The sequence below is a fragment of the Chroicocephalus ridibundus genome, chromosome 8 (genome assembly GCF_963924245.1).
Source record: "Chroicocephalus ridibundus chromosome 8, bChrRid1.1, whole genome shotgun sequence".
NCBI classification, from domain to species: domain Eukaryota; kingdom Metazoa; phylum Chordata; class Aves; order Charadriiformes; family Laridae; genus Chroicocephalus; species Chroicocephalus ridibundus.
Genome location: NC_086291.1, coordinates 28,115,063 through 28,141,037, shown reverse-complemented (window position 1 = coordinate 28,141,037; position 25,975 = coordinate 28,115,063). Strand labels below are relative to the sequence as shown.

Sequence of the window (25,975 nt, the reverse complement as noted above, 5' to 3'; positions counted from 1 at the left end):
TCACTGAATGCGACCAAAGGCTCGAGAGTGGCCGTGCTGGTTCATGAGCACGACTAGGCTGAAGGCGCAGTCCACTGTTAGCGTATCCAAATCGTAACAGTTTAATACATATTAAACACGACTGGACTGATAGTGCTGAATTGGGCATCACTCAGAATTTAAACCCAGCCGCACCTGGCCTCCCACCTCGGTGAGGAGGGTTAGAACGCAAGGGGGTTTATCTTCTGCCAAAACCGCTTTGCCCCTTTCACGCAACACCACCCCTGCGCCGAGTCACCTCCCGGCGCCCGTCGGAGAGGCACAGGGGGAACTGCACCGCGCTGGAGGGCTGCTCATCCCCTCTGCAAGCACCAGGCAGCTGAGCTTTGAATGTCTGCAATCCACAGGCTGCAATTTAGACGCCTTATACCCCCTACAACCAAAACTAACAACAGACAGCTTCAAAATCTAAATCTACATACAAATACAAAATTATAGCACAGAAGTCTTTAAAAACAAACTCTTTATTAAGAATAAAATGATACAACTTGCAGTAAATGCCCTAAGGGCACGGTATATTACAGAGCTGTACGTGTACTAAGGAACTGAAATGGCGGACAGACCGGGAACAGCACGGAAGGGATTCGGCAGAGAAACGGGCTTTTGTCAGAGTGGAAAGACTTCGATGAACTTCCATTAACTACCACCTGCCCCTCCCCACATCCCCGCAGCCTCCTCTATAGCCACCACCAGCTCCACGATACCCCCCTCCTCCTCGATAGCCTCCCCCCCCTCTGTAACCTCCCCCCGGGCCACCATGGGACCCCCGGCCCCCCCCGCGCCAGCCGTACCCGCCGTACCCTCTGCCTCTGTAGCCGGAGCCACGCGGGGAACCTCCCCAGCCTCTGAAGCCACCTCCGTTGTCGTAGCGAGGCATTTTGGGGGGGCGAGGACCATCTCCGAACCTGGCAGAGAGACACATTATATACTTGGTGCAATCTTACGGATTCCATTTTTTTTGTTTTTAATACCACAAGAATAATCAATTGCCAAGATACTCAGTTACGATGCCTCTATTTTCTGTTATCAGAATACGATGTTTGATTTAATAGCTGCATTTTTGCACCTATTCCACTTCAGCAGAGCTGGGAAGGGCCGGCCGCACCACATGAGCAGCCCCTCCTCTGCACCTCAGGCAGGTCCACACCCAGGGCAGGTTTCCCCTCGCTCCCACTTGTCCAGCTCACACGAAGGCGTAGGGCGCCCTGGTCCTGTCTACGTGAGCACGCTCATCTTTATTTTGCTCCTCTCAGAACACAGCGAAGCGTACATCGAAGCTGCTGTTTGTTTCGTTCCCTAAATTACTAACAGCTCACAGGTGTTTTCATTTTAATTTGCTTCAGAAGCAAGACCTGAAAACAAGGGGCAATAGAGGGGTGCAAGCACAGCCAAAGATCTATTTCCAGAGACAAAGATGAATAGGTTTGCCCAAAATAAAGTTGGATTCTTTAAGTCATTGTTTTGGGAGAGGCGATGACAGCTTTTATTCCTGAGAGCCGCCTGTCCTTCCTATGGAAACGGGCAGTGATCTATCTACACCAGGCTTTGACCGTGACAATTTTACACGCACTCAGACTACCGGCTTTGAAACAAAAGCCTGGGGCTCCTGTCCACGCGGGACAAGGCTCTGCTGGCGATTTCAGCTCTGGGCTGTGTAGGGAGGGAGCAGCGGAGCCGACAGCTCTGACTGCCCTGCTCAGGCTCTCGCTGTCCTTGGGGCGGAGGTTGCTCCTCGCCCCAGAGCCCCCACAGCGCGAGCCGGCGGCGCCGAGCTAACCTTGTGTTGGCCGCCATGAGGCTGATGCCCGCGGCTGACGGCCTGGAGATCTGACGGATGACATTCAGCATTCGCTCGTTCACTGGGTCCAGCTGCCGAATGATCTCCGGATCTTTAGTTACTTCCACAACAAGAGCCTCCATCGCAGCACGCAGCGCGGTGATGCAGGCAGCTGCCGTGTGGGGCATCTTCAGCTTGATCCTAGAGCACAAAGTACATTAGATGTAGCACAACAACTAGGAGAGAAGCTGTTAGGAAAGACGTTCGGGAGAGTGGCTTTTCATTGAGTGCTGCACACACCCAGCCAGAAATCTATGTTCTCATTTCTGAAATTCTCATTTGTCAATGAGGGGGGGTAAAATTTGCAAGATCTCTAAAATTTGACATTGTTAAAACATAACTATCCTTCTGTTTAAATTTGCTCTCGAGATTTAACATACTCGGGTAACACCAATACGTAACTGCTCGCATTAAAACAGAAAGATAGAAAAATATAAAGTAAACTAAAAACATGAGGCGCCTCAAGATTCTGAAAGTTCCAGGCCGGCTCAAAAATATTAGTCAATTAAGCTTAAGCAATTCTTCACCTCCATTTTACTGACGGGGGGAGGGGGGGGAACATCCAGATGGTATTTAGTCATGGCCGTAAAACGCATGCTGCCAGAGGCAACCATTGCTCTCCTCAAGCTGCACTTCTGAGACTTAAAAACAAGGTTTCCTCTGCCTGTGTCTGAAGAGGAGGTACAAAACACATAGCAGCTCTTACTCACGTTCCAGTTGAAGAGGAAAAACCCAGCAGTTTTTATGGAAACTGCCTGGCATCATATTTTCAGTTCAGGCAGATAACCTGCCCCAAACAGTCCTGCCGATACAAAGCCTCCCTTCCTCAGAGGAGGCAGAGGCAATGACCTCCCAATCGACCTGCAGCAGCACACAGCTCGCTCTAGGGCTCCTGTTCCAGAGACTCGTGCCTGCGTTAGCAGCCGCTCCCCTCAGCCTGCTCTTCCACAGACCTCCACATAATGAGCACCAGGCAGGCCCGTACCAGTCGTCCACCAGAATGAGCTCCCCGTCCGACAGGACCCTCTTGGAGGCAAAGAGCAGCAGCTGCAGCGGGCTCACCAAGGTCATGGCTTTGGCAGAGATGGCTCGCGTTCGAATCTGGGGGTGGAAGAGGAATACAACTCTTGAAATGGAAAACAGACCCCTACACCTTCCTCTGACCCCTGAAACCAGAGAATTTTGTAAAAGAAAAAAACACCACCCAAAAAAAAATCTAGGTATAATGTTAGGAAATAACAAGAGCGCGCACACATAAAAAACTGAATGCTGAGCAGATGTTTCCAGGGATTCAGCACTGGCTGCTGCAAAGAAACACCAAAACTACTTGCCACTTAAAAGTATTCATTTTTCCGTGACTGCATGTCTGCACTTATGTAGCTGACGCTGGGCAAGAGCCATCTTACGCTTTGTCAACCTAAAAATGACCAAGGCATAGCTGAATTATCTTCCCACCTTCTGCATTGCTGGGGTGGGATGAACATCTCGTGTTGCTGCTTTGATTGGGTCCTACACATGGAAATTCGGACGCTGCTCCACGTCTGTGCAACCAGCCCCTTTGTCATTTAATAGAAACAAGACCTGAAGCTTGTACTTTCAGTGAGCACTTGGACAATAACAAGCCGTCGGACCTACGCCAGAGACAGCAGTGCTGACCACACAGGCTACTGCCCTTCATTTTACAGAAGGACTGAAGACTACAGCCTCCCACCCCGAGAGCTGCCTCCCTCCCTCCTTTCTTTCACACAGGACCATGATGGAGCGTGACGGGCAGAACTCAATGTACTCACTTGTCCTCAGGGAGAAGAACTGTAACTCTGAACAGTGTAGACAGTGTGACAAAAAAGAAACCCCTACAGCGTCACCTCTTGCTGTAAGATCTTAAGAGGCTCCCGTTACAGCACGAGGCCTTGCTAATTTGCTGCCTATCCTCGAACACATCTCTACAGCAGTTCCCAGGCAGAAGGACCGCTGGTGCTGTACACAGCTGGTTTCAGCAACCAGCGACAGCATGCACGAGGGCGTCCCCATCACTGCGCTGGAGTGACTGTGCCCGGGCAGCACAAGCAGGCTGGCAGCCCCGGGGCCGTCTCCCGGCTACGGCCCACACAGAGGCATCGCCTTCGTTTGCTTCTTGAGAGAAGGGCGAGCAGGAGCAGCTGCACTCACAGTGGCCATCACTGGAGCACATGAGAGCACCCAGGTGTTTATGTGTGCATGTACAGCACATGCGGAGTACACAAAATTAATGGGATGGAGGGCAAGGTCATGGGGACCCCGGGGAAGGCATCCCAGGGTTCTTCTGAGATGCTTGGGAAATGGGAGTCATCCTCAGGAGATGACAAACTACCTACATGCCAGAAAGGGAGCACCCCACTGCCACGTTACATGTTCCTATTTTCTCTCTGGATCCGTAAGTAGCAGAAGTGCTAAGGGCAGAAAGTCTCTAGTGCCTAATTGGTACGGAAGAGCTCCTAAAGCAAGCTCTTAAACAAGATAATAATTTAGATCTTGCGCTACAACTGGCTGTTTTCACAAAACTCACAGAACTGGCTATGCAGCTAAGACCTCTGCTTCTACTGAAACTGGTTGATGGAAAGTTACTGTAAAGGCTGAGTGACACCATGACCATGTAAGGCTCACTTTCTGGAAAAAACAAACAAACCAAACAAAAAAACCCCAAACAAGCTAAACACCACCCAAGCGTATCTTTCTTCTTACAGCTTTTTTACCAAAAAGAGCCTCTTAGACACCTTGGCAGCACATGATCAAGAACAAATTCAAAGTCTTTACCTTTTCTCCGAAAACAAAAAAAGGTGAGGGATACTTGATGTCCTGGCTGCTGAAAGGGCAGTTGACAGATGACTTGTGGATGAGCGCATTGTGCCCCTCAGTGGTAAGAATTTTCCTCTTCTCCTTGTGGTAGCAGACATTGGGGTAGACCCCAAAAGCAAGCAGGGAGATTACAACATCCAGATTATTATCTGGTCCAGTGTTGTTAAATGGTTGAGTCATCAAACATTCTGTTGACAGAGAACAGAAGACTGGCTCACATCCCTGGGTGGCGCAGGACAGGGCAGGAGAGTTGTTTAGCGTCCTGGACCAATGCATTTTCTCATTCAATCAACTGGTAGATGTGCGTCTGTTCTCAAACGACCTCTGCCCTCAAACCATTTCAGTTCTACATTTTCAACTTATTCATGGAGAGAAAAATCTGAAAAATACTACTACAAAGAGATGTTTTTCTCCCCCAAGCTCTTCAAAAACAAGGAGAGAGGGGTTTGCCCAGAATGTGCTGTACCACAGTGTGTTTCCTGTCATTTGTTTTGGAGACAGATCTTTTGGGGGAGGTCAGAATGGATGTTTTCATTAGTTTATTTGTTACAAACCTCCCCAGAGTCTCTGGTGGCTTGTTTTCAGGTCATCTTGCCCAGAAATAAAGTTAAGGATAAATGCAGCAATGATCCTAGCAGCATGAGGAGAAAAAAAAAATTACAGGAATTTAAAAAAAAACAAAACCAAAAACAAAAAAAAAAAAAACAAAGGAGGGGTAGATGAACATCTGCTGAACCCAGCCAGCCATGCCATTTAACTGAGCAAGCTCCTCAGGAGCATTAGGCAAATTCAGAACCTGGTCAACTTTGAGAATTTTATTTTTTTTTCTTAGAAAACTGAGTAAGACACCACATTACTGCACATCCCTCCTGCGGCACAAACCCAGCAAATCATAAGGCACATAGCACACTATTTAGATCACACTCCCCCCCTAAGGCTAATGAAAAGGAGGGGGAAAGCACAACACAGCACATTTTGGAGATGCAACAAGTGCAGGAGAAAGAAAATCAGGGAGGTAACTCTCTAAGGACGATTGCTTAACAGATTTTTTAATCCTGCAGCCCTAATCTCAGCCTCCAATATCTCCCTGTGTTGCACCACAGCCATCACAACTTCTCTGGTTTAGAGAACTACGAGAGAACGAGACAGCACTGAAATTTCATCTGAACACAGCTGTAAAAGCAGAATAGCTTTATGGCAACTCCACTACAGGCCTCTGTGCTTGTGTGTTCATCTTATTCATTTATTTCTCATCTCAGAATGAAAAATGCCATCATTAAATTACTATGTCCAAGCAGAATCACCTTCAGGGAAGCCAGAATTAATAAGTATTTCTTTCAGCTGGACTTTTGCTTCCCAAGTCATTCTAAGAGTAGCCATGCTGAGTCTTTTGTGTTCACAAAATCTTTTTTCTGCTTCTTCACCACCCATTCTAAAAAACAAACAGAGTGAATTAGAAGTCTGTTCAAGAAAAGGCAAAGTGCGACAGTCCAGCTGTCATAGCATCCATTAACACATCTAGTCTGGTCACAAAGCTGCTCGCTCTGCCTTACCCATAACTTCTCATCAAATTTTGTGCCAAGACAATATACCTTGCATCATCCCAGGCTTGGAAGGCGGAGAGCAAAGCAACGTGATCTGAAAACCTGTTCCCAGCAAAATTCCTATGGACATAACCCAGGCGTTTGCCTTCATTGATGAAAGGTTCAGGGAAACAGGTAGCCGCAGAGATGGTACAAATAGCATCTCCCACACTGAAAGAAACCACAAAAGGTATCAGGACTGGGTTTATTCACAGCGTCGCTGCCAGCAGCTGTTACAGGCAGTTGATGTTAGTAAAAACTTCTCCACTAGAGACCTTGGTAATTTGGCCCTTATCTACCAGTTCTTCACAGAAACGCCTCCCTGGAAGGGGATGTTAAATTTGCTCCAATTCCAGTCCTTTCACAACAGCAAGTGTTCACAAGCCCTTTGTCTATCTTCCCCCCTCCTTCCCCCACATCCTACACCATCTTCTTCTAGTGAAAAGGACTGCACGATCACAATCACAAATAACACATCTTTACTTCTGCTAAAGCAAAACGTGTAGATTCACTTTTCTTCTTATCTAGGTGTCAAATGTCACATCTCCCCACCTCTACTTCACTGCTGCAATTAAGTATTTAGAGTCCCACTCTTCTGTAAGTATTTCTAAGTATTCAGCTTCTACTGGTCCCTTGCAGTTAACTCTGACTTTCATGAATACTTTATTCCCTGTACTGTATACCATCTATCCTCTGCTCTCATGAACGTTCAGATTCCAATCCCCTGTTGTAGCATTTATTGCTCATCTAGATATACTGGTTTTTCTCTTGTAGAGTGCGTGTCTAGAGGCTCAGGAACTCAGAGAAACAAGATGACGACCACTGAGACTTACTAAAACTTACTAAAAAATACAGCCCATTATCATCATCTTGCCAAGACGAGGTTCAATGGGAAGTTTGGCTAGGATTCTTCCAAGAGGTGTCAACTCATCATTGGAATCCAGGGCATCAAGCTCTGAAACAAGATCTCTTATTATCAAAGTTGGTTAGCTAATCCCAGAAATCCTCAGATAAGAAATTGAATATTTTAATAACTGTGTTTAAATTGAACGCAGTCTTTAAGTTTAATATTGTTTACAATATTGCCAACCTGATTTTCAAAACTGGTCTGAGGTCAAATAAACTTTGCCTGTACAGATGTTTTACTACCTCCTCCACAATTGAAATAATTACTATTTAATTATACATATTTTTCCATTTCTTTTTAGTTTGCTTCTGTACAAACGACTATTACACTACTCAACATTTTTCAAGTCACAGAATCATAGAATGGTTTGGGTTGGAAGGGACCTTAAAGATCATCCAGTTCCAACCCCCTGCCATGGGCAGGGACACCTCCCACTAGACCAGGCTGCTCAAAGCCCCATCCAGCCTGGCCTTAAAAACTTCCAGGGATGGGGCTTCCACCACCTCTCTGGGCAACGCCTTCCAGTGTCTCACCACCCCCATGGTGAAGAGCTTCTTCCTGATGTCCACTCTGAATCATCCCATCTCTAGTTTTAATCCATATTTGATCTAATAAATCTAACCTCATTTCTGCCTCACGAACACCAAAGCAGCCCTATCGCAGTCAACTGTAGAGTCTTCATTGCAATTGCCAAATCACAGAACCCCCTGTTCATCAAAAAGAGACCACCACAAGCTCTCTTCCACAAGGCTTTGCCTGCCCTTCTCCCCTTCCATTACTTACAAACGATGACCTGAGCTCATCCTCGAAGCTATCAAACCATTGTCAATAATCAAACAAGTGCGTGTGGCTGTTTGCTGTACAGGCTGCAGGGTCTCATCAGTCTCCTTATCTTTCTAGCCATTTGGCCACAACCATTAATCTCTACTCCATAAAACTATTTTTAAGTTTGCATGACAAAGAAAAACAATACAAGTGTGATCTTTAAAAACCCTTTTAAGATATAAATGAAGAATGCAAACTTATAGTTCACGTACTCTATATACAGACTACTTTGGGAAACTGCAGCATACCTAAAAGCTTTACATTTAAAAAAAAGCTTTGGAGCCTCAGCAATTAAACGGGAAAGTGAACAAATAAAGGATGCCTGAGCCACTGTCAAATCCATTTTTCTTGGTATCTATTGAACTCAAAAGCCAAAACAATATTCTGAAGAGCAGCCTGTCTCACCATCCTAAAAACTAGTTGTATGCATGCACTGAAAAAAATCACAGGTCATCCAGCAAATGGAGGCACAAGCAGAAAGGTCTCTTTGGTGTTAAAGATGAAAACGTTTGCCTTTTCCCCTGCTTTGCATTTCGTAGCTGCGGCGTAAGAAAAGCACTAACAATTTTTAGATCAGAAAGTCATTAAACTTGAACACATATCCATAGCTATGTTTTTAATTCTGGTTGCCCTTCTGGAGTGGACTAGATGATCTCTAGAGGTCCCTTCCAACTCTGAAAAATTCCGTGATTCTGTATACAAGCAGTGTAGGCTCGTCACACAATTTTTTCATAGAATCAACAATCAAATAGATATTTAGGTTCTTAGAAATTTTAAGTGCTTATTTAGTGACATTTGCAAAGCACGCTGAGGTTTGAGATCACTGATTTTAATCTAAAACATAAATTTAGGGTTCCTCCTTGCTTCATTTTACTCACATTCTAGTTAGTTCCTTGAAGAAACTGGGGAGACAGCTTAGCCTCCACCTCAGGTTCTCCTGTTTGAGCAGTGTACAGATGCTTGCATATTCAAAAACTGGAGATTTAATTACTTGACAAAATACTGAGATCTTGGGTCAGCAAACTGTACAAAGCAGTACTTATACAACAGACCACTAACCTCTCTTTTTCAGTACTTTTACAGTAGTTTTGTAAATGCCTTAAGCACTGGACTAAGTCTACATCATACACAGCAGTGCCACAGCTGGAAAACAGGAAGCTGGAAGCTAGCATGTTACTGGTACAATAACAAAACAAGCCTTAAGTTTAAAGGCTCAAGTTTCTTAAAGGAATGACACTCCACTTGGGAATTCAAGTATTTCTTCAGCTGCAAAAGATGCTGCCACCCACACGATGCATCCAGGAAACACCTTGTTGTTCCAGACAGCATGCTACTATTCAATCTAACCAGAGATGTTAAAGCGGTTTGTAAGTGATCATTGTACATGGGAAATCACTTGGAGTCAGCTTCGTTAACATACAATCTCATGGACAAACGACGATACCTCTTAACGTGCGTTCTGCTTCAATCACTGCATCCAAAGGTGGCGGCTCTATTGCTTTGGCCAAAAACTGACCAATTCCTCCCAGCCGCAGTAATTTGATGCTCAAAGCAATTTCATGAAGTGGTGTCCGAAACATTTCGGGTGTCATATGAGTTTGAAGTCTGGAATGAGAAGAGACAAAAAAGCCCATGGTTTTCTGAACACAGATAGAGCTCTTAAGTCTACTGCACAGTGTGGTTAGTGATCTTTTACCTTGCTGGTTGACAAATGAACTCCTAGGAGTTCACTGCTCTGAGCAACAGACAGCTAGAAAAGGTTTCAAAACACCTTGAACAGATATTCAGATTCAGCTGGCACCAGATTCAGATGGTAACTCTGAATAGATTCTCTGCACAAGTCCACAAACACTCTTTCCTTCCTAGGCACCATGGAGCCAGTATATTTTGGTTTTATATTCTTTGAAGGAAGGTAACCTTAAAGTCATGAAGTCCCGTGTTCACTTCAGTAGCCTAAGTCAGTTCACTGTCAAAAAAAATCTTAATTAAAATCACTCCACTGTACCAGGCGGCGGATCTAAATAAATTTGAGCAATTTAAGCAAAGTTTTTGATCAACTGATGCTTTCAGAGGTTATAAAAAACTAAACATCAAACACAGCTCTGCTCTAACGGCTATGTGAGAAAGAGGCACTGAAACTTTCATGAGAGAGATCAAACACTGAGCATAACAGCTGGTTAGACTTCTGCAACCAGCAGAAAGATTTCTGTGGCTCTGGTAACTGAGAAACAGCTTGGCACATAGCAGAGGTCAAAAGTTGCAGCAGCAGGCAAGGTGCTAGAGCAGCAGTTCAGCAGCATGAAGGGGTTTCCTGGCCACAGAAGGGGGACGGAGGGAAAAGTAACATCTGTCTTTTTACCACTTTCATGACAAAATTGCTTGTTACGTGAAGATGCCAGCTTTGAAGGCAGACTAGAGCCTTACCCTCATTACAAAGCTCTTTTCTGCCTGGACTCAATTCCAAAGCAGTATCATTTTTCTCCTGTGAGGTTCTGTAGGTTGCAGTGAAGTTCTTAACAATAAAATCACAAACTTATTTGTCCACCGCCCAGTATGGGTAAAAGCATGTAATTTTTTTTTAACCAAAAGAACTGAGATATCCAAGAATTCCAGCGCGAACTGACTACATGCATCTCCTCTCTGTGCTTCCTGAATTTATTTCCCCAGTTTGATCAAAAGTAGCATACAACGGTTCTGGCAGAAGTCTCTGAGGTTATTTTATTTCTAAAGAGCACAGCCTCACCTTTCAAAGCGAGCTCTGCTGCACAAATGGAAACAGAATCCAGCACGCACACGTCCGGCTCTTCCTTTCCGCTGCTCCAAATTAGTTTTTGATGCCCAGACTGTGGCATAGTTTGTCATGTTATTATGAGCAGTGAACAGCTTCACTTTTTGTCTGTTACAGAAAAAAAAAACCAGCCTTAAGATCAGATGTTCTTCATCTTAAGTCCTGCCAAATCAGTTCTTATTTTATTCCTTGCAGCCACACTGTTTTTAAGAAGCAAACCACCCCTGTTTGACTAGCTAAGCTTTGGATAGTTAGCCATTTATCCGGAAGGTAAAGTGTCATACTCTTTATAAAGCGGTGCCCCAAGCTATACACAGAATGAAGTTTTCACAACTGTCTCAAAAGCTTAACATTCTCATGCAATTAATGAGACCCCTATGTGCTCAGAGAGCACACGTAGCAAGATAGGATCTCTAACAGACTACAAAAATCTTCCTCTTTTCCCTCAGTTAGACACTGAGTGTTTGTAATACTCCTTTGGCAGACAACATATTTCAAATACGCATGGAGACCCAGCGACACCTCACATGAATAGTGCCAGCGTGAACGCAGCTGACCAAAACCAGCCCACTGAAATGCCAGTGTGGTTTGCAACTGTGTTGAATGGCTAAAGACAATGCAAATTTGTCTTGAGCAAGTTAGAGTCCTCAAATTCAGCTCTGTGACTATGGGAACACAAGGCAGTTCTGTGTGTTCAGAAAACCTTTTCTGCATTCCAAAGAACAGGATTTAAAAAACAAAAAGCTACTTCATGAACTCACTTGCAGGAGTCTATAACGTAGACCACATCATTGATGGTAATGCTAGTCTCTGCAATGCTGGTAGATAAAATAACCTATAAAAACAGGAGATGCATATTGAAATATATTGGGTCTGAAAAAGCTAGGGATGGACTGCAAGATAAACTACATTAACTACTGCAAGATAAACTACATAACTTCTACTAAAAAAAGTCAGCAGTACATTCCAGAAAAGCACAAGAGAACGAAGCATGTTACGCTCCCCAAAGGAAGGCACGCATACTTTTGTTACTCCGGGAGGCACGGGATCAAACACTCGACGTTGTTCCTCCAGAGGAATTTGGGAATGCAGAGGTAGAATTCTATACTGGCGGCCTCCTACAACATGAACACAAGGTGGTCAGTAACTGTTACTGTGTAAATCGCATTTTTTCTTTGCACAACATAATCATTTTTACCCATTTATTCTCACGACAAAACAATCCTGCTCCCACTCAGATAACTCATCTTTACACATTCAGTAGTTTCCTTTGGAAAAGGAGATGAAACATAATAGAACAGTTGCTTGTACCAAAGCGTGGATTCATTTCTAGATGCTTCTGCATTGTATATATCAAGTTCCAGCCAGGCAAGAAAACAAGTACAGCTCCCGGGACATTCAGGGTCTTGATATAAATTAGCAGGGCCTCAATGAGTTCAAAAGAAGTTTCCTTCTCATTCAGCTGAGCCATGGCGTGCTTTGTTTCTGGGCCATATTCATCACTGCAAATAAGGTTGCAATTGGCCTACCAAAAAAAAAAAAAAAAACCACAAACACAAAAGAAATCATATAAATTAACTTACTCGACCTTACCAGACTGGAGACTGGCTGCCCAGGCAAATAGGAAAATGAGATGTGTGGATAGGGAAAACCATCTCAGGGACAGCTTGCAGAATGACTCACAATTAGCAGTTCAAGTCCTGCTTCCCCAGCTTTCTAATACAAGAATGGAATTGTAATTCCATTGCATTGAGTTAGAACTCAATAAAAATTTGCAGCAGGAAGCTATCAAACGAATTTAATTTCTATTCAGATAAATGAGGATAACTAAGCAGAAGAAAATGCTTCTCTCAAGAAAACCTAATAATTTTTTAAAATTTCAAATAGCTGACCTAAACAGTAGCTTCAGACCTACAAATTAAAAGCTTTATCATGAAAGTGATAGTTTCTTGACAATGCATGTAAGCACTAACAATATCAATTGCAAGAGAAAGAAGGGAGAAAATCTAAATTTTCACCCTGAAAAGGTATCACCAAGCTCATATTTCTGTCTCCATTTCTCCTGCCAAGGTCACCAATGTTTTCACTGTTAAAAGCATTTCAGTTCTATCTTTAAAAGAGAAGTAGGCTGACAAACCATGAGAATTTTAGCTCCCACAAAAAAATAAAATCTTCAGTTTACAAGGGCAATAAGAAAATTCAATTCTATTTCTGAAGTTTACAGCAATCTCAGATGTTAAAAATACGAAAACTGCTAAAAACATTTAAGTTCAACAATGCCAAATGAATTACAATTGAGCTAGAGTCTTAACTGGCACTGTTTAATTTTTCATATCAAAAAAGTCAAACATACATCATCATCTTCACCACCTTCCTCATCCTTCTCTTTCTTCTTCTTTTCCTTTGGTGGAGGAACGAACTGAGTCATTTGAATGCAATCTTCCAGGAAATAATCTGCAAGCAGAAGCAAGCATTGGTTATCAAGAGTGACCGCTAGAAGCCTGTGTCAGTGAATACAACTCTACTTATCATCTCTCAAGATTCTTCTGATATAATTGCGTTATTTCAGAGTACAAGATTGTACTCTGAAATAAGTACAAGAAAGAAGCCAAGATTGGAGAAAACTCCTTGGCTGTCAGCTACGGTATGAGAATTATTCCCACAATTCCAACGATTCTTCCTCTATTCAATATACTTCCACATAGTTTTGTACTGTTGTTTTTTCTTTTTTTTTTTTTTTTTAATACTGGCTGATTTAAAGCTATTTCCATTATTCCTAATATCACAGACAAGCGATCTGAAACACCACAGCTTGATTATTACTATTTCATTCTCTAATGGAAACTACCCCAAGTGGTGGTGCTTTAGGATGGGGGGGGCGTTTGTGCTGTGGGTTTTTTTTGTTAAGGGGTGGTGTGGTGGTAGTAGTACTGTTTGTTTGTGATTTTAAACCAAACGGTGCTATGAAATGATTCGGTGTTTTTGCCTTCTTTGCTCAGGGTAAGCCACATCAGTAAGACATGACAATCCAAAAGCATTGTGTATCTTGCAGTACCCATAATTTTAAAGTGTATGACTGATAAAATAAAAACTAAAGCAGTTCCTGAAAGTCCAATCAGTGATTTACCTTGGACAGGGTAGGTTCTACCAAAGACCTCAACGATAGGACAGTTGAAGAAGTATTCGCAAAACATACTAGTATCGATCGTGGCAGACATGAGGATAACCCTGATTTCAGGATATGCCTGAACTACATCTCTCAGCACCACCAAGAGAAAGTCAGTCTGCATACAAAGAGAATAAAAGCATCATTAATTTCCTACTCATAAGAAGCAACATCTTCCCAAGAGACCAGAAAAAATTACACAGACATATACATTTATTGAGCAGGAGCTTTGTTGGGCAAGAGAAGTACCAGTTATGAAAACAGTATTCTGCCACCAGAAACAGTCGTCAGTGCTTTATTTTGCAAATACTGCAGTTCCTGGGGTAAGTGAACTTTAGGATTTCCAGTGTAAAGAAGAGTTATTCTTTTATCAGAATGAAACAAACTAAAGAAAAGCATTCAGAAATAGTTTGCTTCCTTCCTAACTATACATTACAACCTAAGGTCTTTTAAATTCGGTTTACATATAAAGTAGCCATAGTTCATAAACTAAATAGGAATGACTCAGCACAATTGTATGCGCACTTTTATAGTTCTATTTAAACATGGTATTTATTTAGTTTGGCCATGCAAGCAGGCAGGCCCTTAGCTCAACAGATAAAATTCTAATCTCGTTCAAAATTTGATAACTTATATTTTACAACATTAATACAAACTTAAGAGATGAAGAAATCAGAAAAATCTGCATTGCAATTCCATCGAAATGAGTCTCCAGATTCCGTCAAACAAGCCGAAAGAGCATGTCAGAATGTAGCAGTCTCTCTCACTCTTCATGTGGCAAAGCTAAAAACTATACGGAAGAACCAAAGGCACAGAAAACATTTCCCATTTCTTAAGTTACATACAATTCCTCCCCCAATTCTATTTTTAAACCTGTTGCATTTTTCTTTGTGTCCAAATTGAAATGTGTCACTATCAAAACGGCAGCTTCTGTAAATACCACTGCTGTTTGTTATGGTAATACAACACTGTTAGTAGAAAAAGCACGCCAAAATGAAAGCGACATTCAACGTGCTCCCACATTTGGACAAGAAGTGCTTGTACCACGGCGTTCTATTTTCCAGAGAGGACCAGGACATAGAAGGAGATCCTAACAGGCCAAAGAGATAGGGCAGCAAGTAAGCAAAAGTCCTTGCTCTTTTAATACGTAAGCACTCATTAAGAGAAGAATTTCTAAAAATCTTATCGAAGATGGAAGGCAATTAATGAAATACAGTTTCCTTTCACATGTTTACTATTACACAAGAACACATGCAAAAGTTAAACAGAACAGAAGCACAGAGAGAAATAGGATCACAATCACCAGCTAACTCACGTTAATGTCTCTCTCATGGATCTCATCAACGATAACATGACTAATGCCACGGATCCCAGCCTCCACCTTTCTCAGAAGAACACCTTAAACAGACACACTAGTTAAACATTCATGTAGGAAACAGCCCGGTCTTCCCCGCACCCTATCTCTTTTCATCAAGAACAGTTGCACTGATTTAAAAATCAGCAAGTGCGAAGGCTGCCCAGCACCTTTTACAGCCCCATCTCTAATTGCCAGGCTTTCATTTGTACAAGTGATAGGGAGGGGATAAAGTATTACTACTAGAAAGACTCCTTCTTCTTTCCCACCAAATACCTCTTCCCCTTCTGTCTTTTAAAGACGATCAATATATGGCAATTTTGTCTCTTCAGGAGTTTATTTCTGCGTGGTATTAGATCTGTATTATCATACTTATGAATAACAATCGTAATCTTTCTCTGCACAACAGTGCGTCAGCAAACTTATCCTATCAAAAAAAATATCGTTAATCTTTTAAACATATTTTCTAAACATTTTAATGTAACCATGTTTCTGCTTTTGCTGCTAACTGAGAGAATTCAGACCCATAATTAATAAGCTCCAAACATAAACAAAACAATACAGACCTACAGTGCAGAACATGACACTGGCGTGCGGCCGAGGAAGCACGGATTCAAATCGCACGCTGTATCCACAGCTTTGCCCAGGTTGTTCTCCTCTCTCATACGACACACGCTCTGCTACAGAAACGGCACTAATCCTCCGAGGCTGAGGGATGAAAAAGTTTTCTCTAGCTTAATCATTAAGTTTTTTTCAGTTTATCAGAATACCACTAAAAACAAGAAAGTAAATTATAAAAGCTACAGGTGTCTTAAGATTTCTTTACAGAGTAGTCATTAAATAGTAATATCTAGAACAGCAGGCTTTTTTCTTCTGAAATGGTTAATTCTGCACATAAAATTACAAAGGAGGGATATAAGGATATACAGGAACTACCAGCTGGCATTTGCCAAACCGTTTCCCCTCAGTCTGCCAAAAAGTTTTCACCTGGACAAGGTACAAGCCAGATTACCCCAGCTGTAGATACAAGAAAGAACACTCCAAATGAAAATATACAAGATGCTGAGGCTTCTCCTACATATAGTACTGAGGAGATACTTTTATGCATGATGTCCCGTAACGATAATCCAATTTCTCAGCATACCCTAATAGGTGATTTGTAGTATCTGATGACAAAACCTAGGCAGCTGCATTTGTAACATGTTCCTGACCTGTGTCACGACTATGTTGCACTCTGCAGCTCTGTCGGTTTTGATGTATTCATCCAGGATATATTGGGGAACTTGGGTGGTTTTGCCACAACCAGTGGCACCACGAATTACAACAACAGAATTGTGATGGACTGCATCCAGAATTTCACTTTCAAAATTCTTCACGGGTAAGGCTTCTCTCTCTTGTTGGATCTGGAAAAAAAATAATCCAGCACACTTCCAAAAATCAACCTAATCTGCTCCACATGCATACTTTGCCTCGCTGTTGTACGCAGGTTTTGCTTACACAAAGGAAAAACTGCGTAAGAACAAATCATACTTTGGATTTTTTCCTTTACACAGTGCGACACATCCCCACATCCATCCCAGTGTAACATCCAGCACTTATGCACACTTGGTGCACATTGCTACTGAAATCCAGTCTTACACACTTTGTATAAAATACGCTTAACCTCTTTTGGAAAATAAGGACTAGCACAAGCACGCCATGTTGCAGGAAGCACACTTACCCTTTGCAATTCTTCGTCCTGCTCCAAACGGTACATGAAATCACTTTTCAAATCCATGCTTATTTGCTCTGGAGTGAGCTGGAAACACAAGACACCATTTGGAGGCTTTTCGACCCCTCTGCTTACCTATATCATAACGTCAATATAAAATCACTCATGCCAACGTAGTGATTACAAAGATCAGCAAAGGATCATTTCCTACGTAAGCCCCTGAAATCAGTTATGCCTATGAGTTATTTTCTTTCATTCTTTCCAGTGAGTTATGAATTATAACTAATAATGGCCATCCTCAAAGAAGTTCTCGGAAAGATCCAAAATACTGAAAAAGAATGGTTGTTTAAATTTAAATACTTCAACTGCTTGAGAAACACACTCTAGTCAGCAGTAAGCCAATGAGATACTTAGATGATCATTCAGACAGGAGTTTTTAAATGTATGGAATGAGATAATGTAAGCACATAACCACCCACAGAACAGTAGCTGAAAAGTGAGCAGAGAGGGAAATTTATCAGGCAACTCTTGCATTACAACTAAGAAAGAATTTCAAAAAAATTCAAATTTTTTACCAAAGGGCTAATTGGTTTTGCTGAGAATAAGTTAGCTGCACCATGACTAGTACGTAGAAGTCATACTGAAATTTAAAGCCAGCTCAATTTGCAATGTCCGTAAATATACTGAATATGTGGTTTAAGTAGCAACACTCAAATTTGCATCAGTTCCATATTTTCTACATTAATATATAACGACCAATGTTAAATTAATGTCATTTATGGAAAAAACTGCAGTCAAAAAAAGTATTAAATTATTATTCTGGTCATAAGTACTCTGGTTCCTTGTTGTAGGAAACCGAAGTTCCTGCCCTGAGAGCCTTTTCTGACCAGGTTATACCAGTGCCCAAATTATGCCTCTGAACTTGGCAACCTAGTATTTCTTCCCCTTCTTCCTCATTTTGTCATGCCACATTGTCGCTCTTCATTTTTTCTGTGTTGAATGGAACTAGAAATGACCAAAAAAAAAAAAAAAAGCAAACAGGCTGATTGTGTAGTGACACCAGTGTGGAGCAGTTTCTCCCCTCCCAGAAAAGAAAGTCCTAGCATGGAAATACGGGAAAGAGAGGCTAGCGAATTATAAGTGACATGCCCATAGGCTTACCTTGTAATTTCAATTAGAACTTTGTATGGGCTGAGCTATAGCAAGCAAAAAGTGAAACAAAGCAAAGAATTGGGACATCCAAGATACTGCTGCTCAAGAACCTAATAAAACATTAAGTAAATACAAAGAACTCCTACCAATGAAAAGACTCCCTTCCTCCAGGTCAAAAAGGGAAGAAATTTTATCAGTGGACTGTTTCCTCCTTTGGAATAGCTCATACTTTAAATCCTGGGGGAAAAAAGCATTTAAAAGTTCCAGAAGCATGGGGAAAACAAACGACAAATCAATTTTTTAAGCTATCTTACATTTGCCAGAGGACCCTCATCAATATTGCAGCTGGTCCAAGGGTTCCAGTTGGAATGAGGTGGTGACCATGGAACAACTCCTATATGACTTTGTCTCTGCGATGGTTCAAAGTGGGCCAACTTTCCAACATTAATCACAACTGGATTACTGGGATCCTCAGGCTGTAAATCCAAAAGCAAAGTGAGCAACGAAAGATGAATGTATTAACAAGCAGGCCTGATGTTAAATACTGGAGTATCTGAACCACACACTCACCAATGGCACAATCTCCAGAGACAGTTCCTGCACAATGTTTTGCAGCCGATTCTCTAAGTCAGAAGACAGTGACACCTCAAAGGGTTCCACCTATTAAATGTTTAAAATCTACACGTTGATATACACAAAATGACAGACAACGGAAGCCAGAAATGAGGCTACCAGAGAGCACAATGAACCACCAAATAGTTTCCAGTGAAACAAGGTCAAAGAGTACCATCAGTTCAAAATTCACATTCTTGAAACATTTTGCCAACTTTTCATTCAACAAGAATCTGAAGAATACTTTTAAATATCTGAGTTTAATTTCAGAGGGAAGCATTCCCAAACTTGTAATTGAATACCAAAAAAAATGCTTACGTGCCAGAGCATGAAACGAAACAGCCAAGAATCCTATGTAGCATAAACAGAAGTCTTTAAGCATCTAGAAAATTTATACTGGAAAAAGCATTTATTACAAACCCTATTTCATTTAACATGCTGTAAAACTAGTTTACTTCTCCGTTCACATACACATGAAGTCATATTTCTGATCCAAATCACTGACCCGACCAGAAACAGTTGCTGGTCTACAGAATCAAAATTATTATTAACTCGTAAGCTGTTAAATACTTAGAGCAAACTTTAACTCACTCATCTTTTAAGAGAATACTTGTGTTATTAAAATGCAAGCAACAATTTCCAACTCCTCTACCAAACTCACCGATTCTCCTTTTTTCTTTGTCTGTCCGGAATAAGGTTCTATGACACCAAGATGGTAGAGCTGTCTAACCAAGGAAAGGGCACAGGACTGTGCTGCCAGCTTTTTGTTTGATCCATGCTCACGACCGAAAATCCCTGCAGCACACAAAGTTCAGAGCTGTAGTAGTTAACAAGTCAAACAGCTTCCACAGAAGATACAACTCTGAAGCGGGCTTTGTGTTTGTTCACATAGGCGAGGTTTCACGGAAAGAGTCTCAAACCTTATAAATTGAGAGTTCCAACATAAAATCCAACCAGACCCTTTCATCAGCTGACTTATACTAACTGTGTAATGTTACTTACTGACTTCGGGGGAACTCACGTTAAGCTTTTTCTGCACTCAATGTCTAAGTATGATTATCGCATATCACCCAGTAACATCGTACAGATTTCACAACAAGCTCTATCTATGTAAACAGGTATGGTATGGGCAGCATGCCCACTGCCTGGGAACACGTTAGACACCTGCATTTCTCAGACATGTGACAAACAAGTAATTAAGACAAACAAAACCTACCATATCTCACAAGCATTTATTTGTGCTGAGAAGAAAGAGTAGCGGATGCATGTAATGGACAAGCAGTAGAACACAACGAGAACACAGCACACAGAAAAAATATTTCACATCAGGAAACGAACATGGAAGAGCTCTAACACATAACTACAAAAGTCTGTACCCACGAGCATGGCCTATTCCTCTGTACCAACACTCATCTCTTGCTAAGGTAAAAAAATAAATAGAAGCACTTACTTCTGCCCAGCTGCTTCACGTAAATGTTCATTTCTGCAATAAAGCTCCTGTAAGACAAAGAAAGAACACAACGGTACAATTATCAACAGTGGACGCTGACACTGCAAAAATAGCCACCCTTTCCAATTTTTCTAGGCAAAGACCTCTGTGTCCTCAGTCAGAGACTCTCAACTTATCAATGGTGAAGGTAAAATATTACTGCTTTTAGTCCCTTTAACCCCAAGGTAGTAGGTAACAGACAGGCCATCAATAGAACAAGCAGATCTGCTAAGACGAGTGCTGCAAATGCCACCGTTTGGCATTGAAATTTAAAGCCACACCATTAGGAAATACACTACTAGCTATCTAAGGCAACAATTATAAAGGAAACAGCATGTTAATTTAACATTAACATACATACCCCACTGTATCATCAACTGTACCCCACATTATACTCACGTAACCCACTAGTAGCCTGAGTTTATTAACACAGACACAACACTTAATATAGCTACCCTGGGTTTTGCCATACATTTGGCTGGCTCAGAGCACAGAGGAAACTAAACCAGGTCATTTTGTCAAAGACCATTGAACATATCTGCACAGGACACGACAGAATACTTGAATTTTCATGAAGCCCTTATTGCCATACCCTGGGAACAGCATATAGTCAAAAGTAACTCTGCACAGCAAATGTAATAGTCTGCCCAGCAGGCAGGTAACCAATTCATTTAAAGGTCATCTGGTATATTAATTTAGGCTTAAAAAAAAAATGAGAAAGACCTATGTTGACAGAGGATGATGGAAGTCAAGATCCATGTTTTTAAGAATCGCAAACCTAAGCATGTACTTGCACAGATTAAGAATAAAAGCCAAATTCTTATAAAACAGGATTTAAACTGGCAAATGTGCTTCAAGATGTATGACTGGGCTTTATCAGACTGAGAAAGTCTTTGAAAATTATGCCTTGGTACTTCCACAGCTGCAGGCAGAGCCTTGCATCTGTGTCCTTGATTTCTTGCTGTAAACAAACAAGCAAAAAAATGTTAAGTAAGGGATTTAAATTTCAAGTTAGAACTCCTTCCTGTACTACCAGTGAACTGACCTTCAGGCACAGTGGCTTCATGGGTCAAAGGCCACTGGCTTTCAGGGACACAACAGCCAACTAAGGCACCGATGACAGTATGTTTCTCAGCCAGGCCTACAGTCAGCATTCAATCTCATTATCCTCCACCTAAGGGGAGAACAGCAACACCAGAAATCAGTTTGCAGCAGAATCCCACGCGATTGTTTAGCACAGCCTCAGCAGCCCACTCAGATCTTTGGAGCTGCTCGCTGCTACCATCTTCAGCAGGAACAGGCAAAGGTATCCCACGCTACTGATGGAACCCCAGATGAGAAAAGCCACATCTCGTCCCTTACTATTGAGTTCATACTTTGTGTATTAGGAGAGCCATGTTTATATTTACAATTTATACCCTCCTGTTGTAATTTAAACAAAGTTTCCAAATGCAAATTTTCCATCTAAGTTCTTATACCATGTGACTCTGATTCATTGATAACAAAAATACATTTCTCCTTTAAAAACCTCTGAGAGCAAGGCTGACGTTTCTGTTATAGAGACCATTACTTTTTTAAAAAAATATGAGACTGGTAAGATATACAGCAACAGGCATTTCTTAAAAAAAAAACAAAAAACAAACCAACAAAACCCCACAAACAACAAAAACCAACTATATTACTGTCCTCAAAACTCCAAAAACATCTTAAATTATTTCTCTCCTGTTACACATACCAAAAGGATTAAATCCAATAGTTTGCCCCCTCCCAGGGAACGCCAGAACACACTGGGATTGTTTCATGCCTATCCGATGCACTGCAGCAGATTGTTAGTTCCCCTTCTGCTATTCCATCCAGGGCAATTCACACAAGCTTTCCTGGATATAGTAAATACAAAACTCTGAAATGCTCTCTGGAAGAACACTAAATGGGCTGAGAAACATACTGTCATCTGTGGCCACATCATTCTGCTCAAGATTATATGCCTTTAAATACATGGGGCTCAATGCTTTTCCCTGCAGAAGACGTAACAAAATAATCTGCAAATTACGGAATAAAAGAAGTGCTCACGAACTACATCTGCAACAAGCATATTTAAAAGTCCTAGTACTGTACAAACTATTTTTTTTATGTTACTCATTTAAGGGAAAGAAATGTCCTTGCTTGAAAACATGAATGTGACTTGAAGATAGGTTTTAAATGAGAATTTAGAACTTTCTGACACCAACATACATATTTTAGATGTTCTAAATGTTTGTAAGACTTAACAACAAGAGAATACCAGAAGTCCTGCAAGTGAGACTCTCATGGAAGACTGTAATAAGAAAATTAACTTGCCTTTCTAAAAAAAAAAAAAATAACTCTCAAACAAATTTATATACACAAAAAAAACCCCAAACCCAACAATAAAAATCCAGCATCGGCAGCCTGTTGTTTCTGACCACAAAACATAATTTTATTTCACAAGAAGTAACAGAATGTCCTGAAGTTTCCGTGATTTGTAAAGACTATTCCAAACAAGGGCAAAAAATCAAACCCATCAATTCTTTATGCACAATCTGTTATGCGTTATTTTCGTTTGGGAGAAGCACATGTAAATTTTCTGATGGAATGAGCAGAAAGTCAAAAAAAGACTAATACCCAGCTGGTTTCAACTGAAATTTAAGACCCTCAAAACTCCTTCTGGAAGATTCTGCCAAACTAATTTTTCCAGTAGAAGACTCCACTGTCAAAAAAAGTTAATTATAATAAAAATATAAATAAAATGTCCTTAAAGAACATTTCTAGATAAGCAAATGTAAGCAGTAAGATTTACTCAAAATGTACAAAGGCAAGTACAGCCATACAAACAATTACCACAAGGAATTGAGTGCTGTTTCCACTCAAACTGACACCTCAACAGTTAGCTATAGCACAGCAGTCATTTTAAAAGCCACACATCCATAAAAAACGTTAGACAGAAATTTCATTAGAATCACTCTGATCTCGGCACTAAGGCTCTCCACTCCTGTTTCAAGATTTAGGGATGTTGTTGGTCCTGGCAAAGAACACTGCCTTCTCAAACAGCACCATGGAGCACTGCAAGGAAGTGCGATTAGCCACTGTCACTGAATATTTGTAACCCTTCATAGACAGAAAGTGACTAAAACTACTAAACCTGTTGTGATCAGGCCCCATTTCGGTGTATTTATATTCTTCCTGAATCTTCTCCTTTTGGAAAAACTGGTTCAGGCGTGCCTTGGCATTTTCCAAGGTCCAATTCCCGTGAAGATCGGCGTTTAAGTCCACTTCTGACTCCGAGGTCTAACATTGGGAAAAAAGTATCATTTATTGGTTTCTAATAGATTTCAGTTTTAAACATTCTTACAACAAGACTTTTAAATAACTTGTCTAGATGCTATAATATAATTAACATATTACAAAAAATGCTAAAATGTCCTCAGTATTTCCTTTTTCTTCCACAACAAAATGTTGTGGAACAAACAATTGGATATTCACAGTATCCAGAGTGATTTACTTTGTTCTTAGTTTAATGAAGTTACCTTTGTTAAAAGTCAGCAGGTAAATCTACAACTTATGGTAAAACCAACAGCAAAATATCAAATGAAAACTGCAAGCTGGATAATAAATGCTAATAACAAATGAAAAGGAGTGAAAGATATACCTATTTAAGAATGAACGTAAAGAGAGTGACGTAGAATGACTTACTGCCTGCACTTCTTGCTCCTCTCTCTTTGAATAGTAATCTTTCAAATTTGCGCCCCGATCCCACTGAGCTCCACGATTGCCACAGTTTCCAGGTGCTGCACCTGGGCCATTGCCTACCACATGGAAAAAAATAAAACAAACAGAAACAAAATAACTCTCCCAAAACATGGTCTTAGCAATGGAGAGGTATTGCCTGGCAATCTCAACAGGACAGGACCAGACCCTCCATCTCATGCAGTCATTCGCACCCCTGCCTCAAAGCTACAGTGACTTCCACCTGCATTCTGTCTGCAGAATTATGCTATTTGGGAGAAAACCACACAAATTTATATGTCTATATTACATCCACATTCATGTAAATTAGTGTTTTCACAGTCTTACCTATTTCAGCCTCTAGAATCAAATGCGGAGGAAGAGGGCCACCCAAAGTAGAACTGGAACCAGTAACATCTCTAGCTGTGTCATGGCCATCAGGGGTATCACCACCTGCTGGCTAGGAGAGAGAACGAAGGGAAATATCAGCACATTCGTACAGAATACGTCTTTTTACTATTTAGCTAGAAAACTGTTCAGGCAGTTTAAAGAGATCATGCATCATTAAGCAATAGTTACCCTCAACGGTAACCCCTGATAGTAACACCCTTCTAAAAACTGCAAGGAATACAACTGCTGAATATTTGGCTTTTTGTGGGTGTTCTATAGAAGGATTTCCAAGCGACAAGTAGCCTGACTTACTGAAGTTCAGCAATCATAAAATCAACTGTTTCAGCACCCAGGGTAAAATAACAGATACTGGTCCCTATCAAGGGAACTCGAATATCTTTTGTGAACACACACCAAAAGAAATGCTGTAAGAAAACATTAATACCTTTAGGAAATAACAGAATTATGGTTAATCATTAAAATTTGAATTCTTCCCTTTTTGAGATGCATAGGTTTAGCTAACTGATCACACCAGCTCTGCTTTATTCAAGACACAGAACATGCTACACCCATTTAGGACCCAGGCATGCAGCACGCTGCATTGCCATGAAACCGACTGGTACGTCAGAAAGGCTACAGGTCCCGTCGCCACAGGGCTTCACCTCAGCTAGTGAGGCAGGTACACTGCTTCCACTGCTCGAACTATGTATTTTATACGGACATATCCTTAATGAGGCACTAGAAAAGGACTCTTCCCTCCCAACGTGTAACTTGTAGCTTCATGCTATATTTACTGTTCCCTAAAATTGCTGTAAAGAGTTACCCAGCTCCTCAGCTTTTATGTGACAGTCACTGCTGATACTCACATGGCTCACAAAACATCATAAAAAGCGGCGATCCTGTTACACACATGAGGAGCTAAGGCATAAAGCATTTATCATTTAAAAAAATGCCAAGTTTTCAATGTCTGGTTTGAGATGTCTGTCATTTTTTTTTGTTATTTGATTTTTTAAAGAACACAGTATTATGTATCATAACATGCATTTAAAACAATTCCCAGTGTCAGATGTGAGTATTCAGCACTTTTAAAGTCAGGCTGCACCTTACAGGGACTATGAATTCTCCCCAGCCTCATCATTTATGCAGACCAAGATGCCGCTGTTTTTACCAGATCACTCTATGACATTCATTGTGTGGATTCCAGCTGTCCAGCACTGCAAGCTGAAGTCCTGCACATTCAGTCTTCTTCACTCCACACAGGAGCCAAACTGAATGCCAGGGATGGAATGCAATGGGATCCACAGCACTGCAATTAAAGATTAGCCTTTGGTAAGGAGAAAGAGCAGCTTACGCCAAAAGCAGGAATTTCCTCTCTCTTCATTTCATTCACCCGAACTAAGTAATTGACAAAGTCTCGAGCAGCATTGCTCTGCGCGTCTTTCTTGTTAGTGGAATTCCCCATGCCCACGTAGTTAAAGCCTTCCACTCGAACCTGCAAATAAATCACAGATCAGTGGCACGTACAAGTGAATGGATCTTGAAAAGC

General features: G+C 41.4%; 1 protein-coding gene across 3 annotated transcripts in view; it reads right to left on the bottom strand.

Annotated features, from left to right (window-relative positions):
* Positions 1–513: 513 nt before the first annotated feature.
* DHX9 (DExH-box helicase 9) overlaps positions 514–25,975 on the bottom strand; it is a 29,705-nt gene continuing 4,243 nt past the window's right edge. For 2 of the 3 annotated variants that reach the window (XM_063342897.1, XM_063342896.1), the window contains 26 exons: positions 25,781–25,921; positions 24,388–24,499; positions 24,007–24,119; positions 23,456–23,601; positions 20,260–20,306; positions 19,471–19,604; positions 18,768–18,857; positions 18,512–18,673; positions 17,055–17,132; positions 16,546–16,737; positions 15,901–16,042; positions 15,296–15,378; positions 13,942–14,098; positions 13,168–13,268; positions 12,126–12,339; positions 11,838–11,932; positions 11,576–11,649; positions 10,770–10,922; positions 9,471–9,631; positions 7,138–7,249; positions 6,304–6,465; positions 6,016–6,143; positions 4,670–4,899; positions 2,862–2,977; positions 1,817–2,017; positions 514–944 (listed from right to left, as the gene is read on the bottom strand). In XM_063342897.1, coding sequence (XP_063198967.1) covers positions 680–944; positions 1,817–2,017; positions 2,862–2,977; positions 4,670–4,899; positions 6,016–6,143; positions 6,304–6,465; positions 7,138–7,249; positions 9,471–9,631; positions 10,770–10,922; positions 11,576–11,649; positions 11,838–11,932; positions 12,126–12,339; positions 13,168–13,268; positions 13,942–14,098; positions 15,296–15,378; positions 15,901–16,042; positions 16,546–16,737; positions 17,055–17,132; positions 18,512–18,673; positions 18,768–18,857; positions 19,471–19,604; positions 20,260–20,306; positions 23,456–23,601; positions 24,007–24,119; positions 24,388–24,499; positions 25,781–25,891 — 3,579 coding nt within the window. In that variant the 5' untranslated portion in view covers positions 25,892–25,921 and the 3' untranslated portion in view covers positions 514–679. Of the gene's footprint in view, positions 945–1,816; positions 2,018–2,861; positions 2,978–4,669; positions 4,900–6,015; positions 6,144–6,303; positions 6,466–7,137; positions 7,250–9,470; positions 9,632–10,769; positions 10,923–11,575; positions 11,650–11,837; positions 11,933–12,125; positions 12,340–13,167; positions 13,269–13,941; positions 14,099–15,295; positions 15,379–15,900; positions 16,043–16,545; positions 16,738–17,054; positions 17,133–18,511; positions 18,674–18,767; positions 18,858–19,470; positions 19,605–20,259; positions 20,307–21,343; positions 21,472–23,455; positions 23,602–24,006; positions 24,120–24,387; positions 24,500–25,780; positions 25,922–25,975 lie in introns of those variants that run through there. The other variant, XM_063342898.1, reaches the window with a different exon arrangement.